This window comes from Myotis lucifugus, unplaced genomic scaffold (genome assembly GCF_000147115.1).
Source record: "Myotis lucifugus unplaced genomic scaffold, Myoluc2.0 scaffold_1288, whole genome shotgun sequence".
In the NCBI taxonomy this organism is placed as follows: domain Eukaryota; kingdom Metazoa; phylum Chordata; class Mammalia; order Chiroptera; family Vespertilionidae; genus Myotis; species Myotis lucifugus.
Genome location: NW_005872336.1, coordinates 44,338 through 52,493, shown reverse-complemented (window position 1 = coordinate 52,493; position 8,156 = coordinate 44,338). Strand labels below are relative to the sequence as shown.

Genomic DNA, 8,156 nt, shown 5'->3' with positions numbered 1-8,156 from the left:
CCTCCCGCAGAATAAATGGTCAGTCCTCAGGGTCGCACATTTTCAAGCCGGACGAGAGAGTGAATACCACGTGATCCTTACAGTTTTGCAAAGACGTGGCAGGGCGCCTGTGTTCGTGGCCGGTAAGCAGGCACGTAAGTGGGACCGTGATTGAAAAATGTATCAAATCAGAAAGCACGCTCCCCTCGGCGTCCACGCAGGACAGGGAGAGGCAGAGCTGGGGTCCGGGGGGCTGCGGCGAAGGCCCGTGTGGGGGAGGGGGAGGGTGGAACCCGACACAGAGCGGTCAGCGCTCCGGGCCCCGCCCTGGTCCTGCAGTGCTCGTCCCCTGCGGGGCTGGGTTTGCTCCTCTGTTCTCGCACCTGTTGATGCTGCCGTCCATTCCTTCTGTGCACATTCCTCCCAGCGGGTTCTCCGGGTGCCGCAGCCTGCTATTTCTGTAGAAAAAGCCATTGTTAGAAATATTATAGCCAATAAACGGTATTCAGGTAACTCCAAGCTGTGTCTCCTTCGTGACTGAGAATGGCCCCAAAACGGGGGAGCTCGCGTAGAATAGCGTGTCCGTGCCCCCCCTCATCTGTAGATGCAGAAGGGAATTCTGGGACAAGGATCTAAGAGGGATGGTGAGCTGGGGGTCGGGGGGTGTGCGCTGCAACCCCATGAACCGGGCACATGACAGGACGAGACGGAAGATGACGCCTTTTCCCACACACTCCTGGGCGCGGGGTGGGAGGGCTGGCGGGGGAGGAGGGAGCCTGGAGCTTTGCTGAGCAGTGCGCATGCATCGCCTCTCCGCATAGACCTCTTACCACTCATCTTATTTACAGGAGAGAGAGATCCAAAGAGCAAGCAAGCAGAAATGGAGACATTTACATGAGACTTATCCAGGATGAAAATCTAAGCATAATGGAAATCTAGTTACGGTTGTTAAAAAAAATTGCATCTATCTTCACAAAGAACCGAAGCAAACAGAAAGAAGAATAGATACACAGACTGGTAACGAGGTCTTTATATTCTTATCACCCATGACAGTGCAAGTGGGGAAAAGTAACTGTTTAGAAGACCTCAAACATGGTTAATGTAGGTAAAATTGATATATAGCAAATGGAATGCTTCAAACATACCTCCTTTCAAAGGGCCTGTGGAAAATATATATATAAATATAATTTTGTACATTAAGTCACCGAGTAAACTCAAATTCCAAGGACTACAGACAGATTCTCGCGTGTAACGCAGTAAAGTAGAAAATCGGTTCTCTGCCGTGGGAATGTGACAAGTGGAAGATGAATCGTAGGTTACCCAGGAAATACCCATGAGGCCGCGGGAAGCAGCGGGCTCCGTGGCCGCCTCTCCCTCCTGAACGGCAAGGACTCACTGGACGCTCCTCCAGACCCACTGCCGGGTCCCTTCCCTGGAGACTTCGGTTTGGGGGGGTCTGAGATGCGGCCCAGAGGTGAGGGGGTTTTTTTTTTAATATATTTTATTGATTTTTTTACAGAGAGGAAGGGAGCAGGATAGAAAGTTAGGAACATTGATGAGAGAGAAACATCGATCAGCTGTCTCCTGCACACCCCCTACTGGGGATGTGCCCACAACCAAGGTACATGCCCCTGACTGGAATGGAACCTGGGACCCTTGAGTCCGCAGGCCGTCGCTCTATCCACTGAGCCACACCGGTCAGGGCAAGGTGAGCGTTTTAAAAGGATCTTTTCATCGGGAAAGTTGAGGAAACCCCCTATGGGACTACCAGTAGCACGGTGCTGAGGGGGATCCATAACCCTAAATCCACATGTGAATAAACAGAAAAGGAAAAAGGAGTTAACGATCTACCCTAAAAAGTTACAAAAGAAACCAAAATAAATAAATAAATAAACCGGGGGGTGGGGGGGGGGGGAGGAGGAATAGAAGGAACAGATTTGTAAAAATAAAAAGTATAAATTAGCCCGGCCGGCGTGGCTCAGTGGTTGAGCATCCATCTATGAGCCCGGAGGTCATGGTTCAATTCCCAGTCGGGGCACAGGCCCGGGTTGTGGGCTTGATCCCCAGTGGGGGGCGTGCAGGAGGCAGCCGATCATTGGTTCTCTCTCATCATTGAAGTTTCTCTCTCTCCCTCTCCCTTCTTCTCTGAAATCAATAAAATTATTAAAATTGTTTTAAGTATAATTTAATTAGGAAAAGTAAAACTAAGAAAAAGCCAGGGGTGGTTTCTTTGGGGAAATTAAAGCACAAGATAAACTACCACCTCATCTCGTTAAGAAAAGAGATAAACAGCAGATGCTCTCAGCACGTGAGCAGATAGGATCCAGAGTCCACACTAACCCAGCGATGACCTCAGCAGTACAAGGATGGTTCAATCTCTCAAACCTAGTCACCCCCGCCCGGCCAGGTGGCTCCGTCGTCAGCGCGCCATCCCACACACCAAAGGGTGGCAGGCTCCATTCCCGGGCAGGGCACAGCCCCAGGTTGTGGGTTCGATCCCCGGTCGGGGTGCATGTGGGAGGCAACCAATCAATGTTTCTCTCTCACATCAATATTTCTCTCTCTTTCTCTCTCTCCCTTCCTTCCTCTCTAAGGCATCTAAAATCAATAAAAACACTTTTTAGTCTAGTAATCCAAGTCACCAAATTGATAGATTGTAGGAAAACATGCCCCAGTATGGTTACCAGAGATGCTAAAGAGACGTTTGATAAAACCAGTCTCCAGCCCTGGGTTTCTAAGCATCTGAATAAGATAAGACTGGAGACCACAGGACTTGAGAGATGCCAGTGTCGTTTGTGGAGAAGTGCGTTCACACACATCCAACGGGGCCCTACAGGCAGCCGTCTGGGGCTGAGTTATGCTACGATAACAAACCCCTGCATGTCAACATTGACGGGGAGGGGGGGGGCGGCCGACGGGGTGTCTGTGAAGCCCCCACATCCGTGCCTGAGCTCCCTCCACAGCCCCCGCTGCGCCCACTCCCACTTGTCTCTGCGATGCGTGACCAGCACCGCCAGCATCTCTGCTCAGAGGCTACATGTAACCCTTCTCTGGGCGGACGGGCGGACGGGCGGCCTGCCCGCCGATGCCCCTGTCCCTGCTGATAGGCCAGCACGTGCTCAGACAGCTGCCGGGCAAGGGCCAACCCTCCACCCGACGCCCCCTGGGGCAGCATCAGGTCTTGAAACGTGTATTTGGCGTGTTTTGCGCTTGGCGGGAGGCCAGCCGCTGAGGAGGCCTTGCACGTGGAGGGACGTCACTCCAGGCAGGAACACCCGCACGGCGCCACCTCCTGGGGGCCCTGGGGGAGGGGGGACGCCCTCACTGAAACCACACCAGGGGAAGAATTCCCACAAGATCCTGGACAGCATGGGGCCAGGTGGGGGGGGTGAGATGTGGGAGACCCGGGCATGTTTATGCAGCTCTGTCCACGAATATTCCGTGTCCGAGTCCAAAAGGCACAAGTGCGCCCGGCGTGGCTCAGTGGTTGAGCACCAACCTATGAACCAGGAGGTCAGAGTTTGATTCCTGGTCAGGGCACAGGCCTGTGTTGCAGGCTTGATCCCCGGTGTGGGGCGTGCAGGAGGCAGCCGATCAGTGATTCTCTCTCATCATTGGTGTTTGTATCCCTCTCTCCCTCTCCCTGCCTCTCTGAAATCAATAAAAATATATTTTTTACAATAAAGAATTATATTTAAAAATGTATTAAGATAAAAAAAAATTTAACAATAGCCCTGGCCAGTTTGGCTCAGTGAATGGAGCATCGGCCTGCGGACTGAGGGGTCCCGGGTTCGATTCCGGTCAAGGTCATGTGCCTTGGTTGCGGGCACGTACCCAGTGGGGAGTGTGCAGGAGGCAGCTGATCGATGTTTCTCTCTCATCGATGTTTCTAACTCTCTATCCCTCTCCCTTCCTCTCTGTAAAAAAATCAATAAAATATATTTTTAAAAAATTTAACAATAGAAAAATACATACATAAATAAATAAATAGGTAATTTTTTTTGAAAAGGCACAAGTGCAAGCAGACCCCCGCCCCGCGACGCCAGGGACGACAGCCGCTCGCGCTCAGGTAAGAGGTGTATTTCAAAGTGGGGACGGTCGTATGTTACAAAAGTCACTGAATCTTCAACTAAATAAATACTCCAGCGCCTCGCTCAGAGGCGCAGGCTCTCCTTCTCCAGCTCCACAGCCACACTCGGCGTCCTGCCGGCGGACAGCAGGGACAGCGACTTCTTGGGCTCCTGCCGGTTCCTCCTCTCCTCCAGCAGGGAGACCATGTTCTGGGTGGACAAGGACAGGCGGCGTGACTGGGGGTGGTGGTTTCCAAAGCACGCGCTACAGAAGGGGGAGGGGAGGCGGCGGAGGGCACCCACCTGCCGGTCGAACACCCTGGCCATGTCCAGGACGCCTTTGCCAAACTGGAGGGAAACGACAGGGTGACGCTGAGCGCGCGCTCTCTCCCCGGGGAAGGCCTGAGCGCGCGTCAATTACCTCGTTTCTCACGTTGGCGTCTGCCCCTTTGTCCAGCAGCAACTGGACTAACTCCTCATGATTGTTCAGCACGGCCACCTGGGACAGAAGACAGACACGCTGGGGTGAGCGGGCGCCTCGCCCCCCGCAGGGAGGGGGTCCTGGCTGTGGGTGAACCCGGGAAAGCCACTGGCGCCCCCAGAGGCAGGGGCCACGGCGGCTGTGCAGGGCGGGTGTGTGTGTGTGTGTGTGTGTGTGTGTGTGTGTGTGCGGTCACTGCGGTGAGGACTGCGAGGGACACGGACGTGGACCCTGCCTTTCTCCACACGGAGGTGACATTCCTGTATTAACAGATCTGTTTGGATCCTACAATGGCCTGGGGACCAGGGGAAGCAATTCTTAAAGAAAGAGTTGTGGTCCGGCCAGCTTGGCTCCATGGTTGAGCATCGGCCCATGAACCAGGTCACGGTTCGATTCCCGGTCAGGGCACAGGCCCTGGTTGCGGGCTCAATCCCCAGTGTAGGGCATGCAGGAGGCAGCTGATCCATGATTCTCTCTCATCATGGATGTTTCTATCTCTTTCTCCCTCCCTCTTCCTCTCTGAAATCAATAAAAATTATTTTTTTATAAAGAAATAGTTGTGAAAAAGATACCAAAATACGATGGTGACATTGTCAGGCCTTTGTTCACAGGCCGATGGGGAACCACACACACCTGGGCCCCAGGCTGGGACACAGCTGAACGCCCAGAACCGCCCGGTCATGGGGAACCCTGGCCGGACACCGAGGAAGGGCCGTGCCCTGGGCGAGGGGCCCACCATCAGGGGGGTCTTCCCATCTTTGTCCTTCACGTTCACGTCGGCGCCGGCTTCGATCAGCAGGGAGGCGACCCTCTGGCTCCCCGAGATGGCGGACACTCTCATGAGGGGGGTCCAGCCCGAGCCAGCGTCCGTGGCGTCCACCTGGGAGGCCACAGGGCAGCTCAGGCTGGTTCCTTGTCCTTAGACGTGTTCGCGGGAACTTATAAAGAATGAGTATTTGCCCCATTTCCCCTCGTTTAGATACCGTCTTCCTACACTCAGGGCTGAGGGGGCTGTGCTCATGTGAGTCACGTGGACACGCGGGGAGAAGCGTGTTGGGGTCCCCGTGGCAGTGCTGAGACGCCCCGGGAGACCCCACGGGGATCTTCACCCACGTCCACGCCTCAGAGACAGGCCCGCACAGCCCTCCCAGCAGCTCCCGGAGGCGGACTCCTGGGCCTCGCGTCTCGGGGCTCCCGGCCGCCTGGCGGGCGAGATCAGGGTGCACCTCCCGTGGCTCCTGCCTCCACGCCTGACACTTCATCTCACTTCTTTGAAGCCTGGAACTTGGGCTTTCAGCGCGGTCAGCGGGGACCGTGACGAGCTGCCCAGCTCCGTCCTCAGCAGCCCGAGCTCGGCTCCCGTGGCTCAGTCACAGCTGTGGCTCCCACCCCGCGAGCCCAGGCCTCCCGCGTGCCCACCCGCCCGAAGGCGCCGGGAGCTGGTGGCCTGGTCTTGGTGCAGCCGGCTCGGGCGTCGGAGGATTTTTGTAATGACTCCTCTTTAAAGCAAAGGAGAATGAAACCATCTAATTCTGGGAGCCACGAGAGCTATGGGAGCCACGGGAGCACCGGAGCCATGGGAGCCACGGAGCTGCGAGCGTCCCAGCGGCTCCATGTCTCAGGGTCTCTACCACAGGCCCTGAGGCGTGTGGGCCGGTGCTCGGTGGCAGCCTGAAGGAGGCGGCGGAGGAGGCAGAGGAGGCGGAGGAGGCGGAGGAGGGAGGGCTCAGACAGAGGACGCTGGTGTCGGGACATGGGCAGGTCGGCCGCGCTCTGGCCTCAGCTGGTCCTTCCTCCCCCCCGGATGAGCCTGCACAGCCCTCGGCAGCCTGGCTCTCCTGTCAGCCCCACCATGACCTTCAGGAGCCTTCTTGCTGGTCGGTCAGAGGTCCTCGGGCATCCCCAAGTCCCACTGTGAGGCCCGCACCTCCTGGGCCCTGGGCGGTGCCCCAAGCCCCACCCGCACGCCCGCAGCTAATGGGCAGAACCTCACAGTTAACAGCGGCTGGGGGGCGGGGGGGCATGCTTCACAGCTAACAGGGAGACCGTTCCTCCCAGCTAATGGGGGGCCATACCCTTCAGCTAATGGGGGCCCATACCCTGCAGCTAACAGTTGGGGCCATACCTCGCAGCTAACGGGGGCCCGTGCCTCGCAGCTAATGGGGGGCCATATCCTTCAGCTAATGGGGGCCCGTACCCCGCAGCTAACGGGGGGGGGGGCCGTACCTCGCAGCCGTCCTCCAGCATCCACTTGACCACGTGGCAGTGGCCGCCGTCGGCCGCCCAGTGCAGCGCCGTGCAGCCGCCCAGGTCGCGGGCCTTCCAGGAGGCGCCGTGCCGTCGGAGGCACTTCACCACGTCCAGGTGGCCCGCGTAGCACGCGAGCATCAGGCTGCAGCGGGGAGGGGCGCAGGCTGAGCACGGCCACAGGCTCGGCCCACGGTCCCCTCCCTGCTTCCCACCGGAGAAGGGGGTCCTGACGCCAGTGGGAGCGCCAGGCAGACACCCGGCTCCCTGCCGGTGCAGGAACGAGGGGACGAAGGCATTAGCCTCGGGCGCTGCCCCCTCTCCTGTGGGGTGCGCCTCACCACGCCCCCCTCTCCTGTGGGGTGCACCTCACCGCGCCCCCCTCTCCTGTGGGGTGCACCTCACCGCGCCCCCCTCTCCTGTGGGTGCACCTCACCGCGCCCCCGTCTCCTGTGGGTGCACCTCACCGCGCCCCCCTCTCCTGTGGGGTGTGCCTCACCGCGCCCCCCTCTCCTGTGGGTGCGGCTCCTCACCGCGCCCCCCTCTCCTGTGGGGTGCGGCTCCTCACCATACCCCTCTCTCCTGTGGGTGCGGCTCCTCACCGTGCCCCCTCTCCTGTGGGGTGCACCTCACCGCGCCTGCTGCTAAAGGAACCGCTGGAGCCTCTGCGTCCAGGGAATCCGCGAGGGCAAAGCCCAGGAACACGCGCCTGGGAGTCGTCGGCGCGTCCTCCCCGCACTCGCCTGTCCTTGCCGCTGCCGTTCCTCAGGTTCACGTCGGTGCCGTAAGAAATGAGGATTTTCACGAGCCTAAAGGAAACGCATGCAAACACGGCTGGACAAGCAGCCGCGACGGTCAGAACGCACTGGGAGATGCAAGACGCCGCCCACAGTGCCTCCCTCCCAGCTCAGAGGCAGGCTGGCCTCGGAGACCCGCATCACTAACCAGAAACCAGAACGCTACCTGTCCCCACACACCCCCCAAAAAGGGGGGGTACCCTTTCCAGGAATGATTCATTGAAAGCAAACTATGCCTTGTCATCGGAACCATCAAACTAGAGCTCGTTGTCACTTTAATGACCAGTTAAATATCTGTTAAAGTGGCAGCACTTCATGAAAACGAAGTTCTATTTTGAAAAAATGGGTCATCGTTAAAATATAAATATGATTGAAAAACAAGCTGCTGGTGTTTAAGTCTCTCCGTGTGGAATAGAGAGGATGACGGGGTCACTGGGAATTAGGTCTTAGCAACCCACCGGGGAAGTGTGTTTTCCAGAATTAATATCCTTCCTCCCTTTTTTCAAAAAAAGAAATTTAAATTCCAACGACCAGTTTTCCACGGATATGGGAAGTGTGGCTCAGTGGCGACCTCTCTCCCTC

At 57.2% G+C, this 8,156-nt stretch overlaps 1 protein-coding gene across 1 annotated transcript in view; it reads right to left on the bottom strand.

Annotated features, from left to right (window-relative positions):
- Positions 1-4,043: 4,043 nt before the first annotated feature.
- FANK1 (fibronectin type III and ankyrin repeat domains 1) overlaps positions 4,044-8,156 on the bottom strand; it is a gene marked incomplete at its 5' end in the record, with an annotated part of 12,705 nt that continues 8,592 nt past the window's right edge. Inside the window, 6 exon segments of the mRNA XM_023748338.1 lie at positions 4,044-4,259; positions 4,353-4,397; positions 4,471-4,548; positions 5,267-5,410; positions 6,757-6,922; positions 7,521-7,586. Of these exon segments, the coding sequence (XP_023604106.1) occupies positions 4,134-4,259; positions 4,353-4,397; positions 4,471-4,548; positions 5,267-5,410; positions 6,757-6,922; positions 7,521-7,586 (625 nt within the window).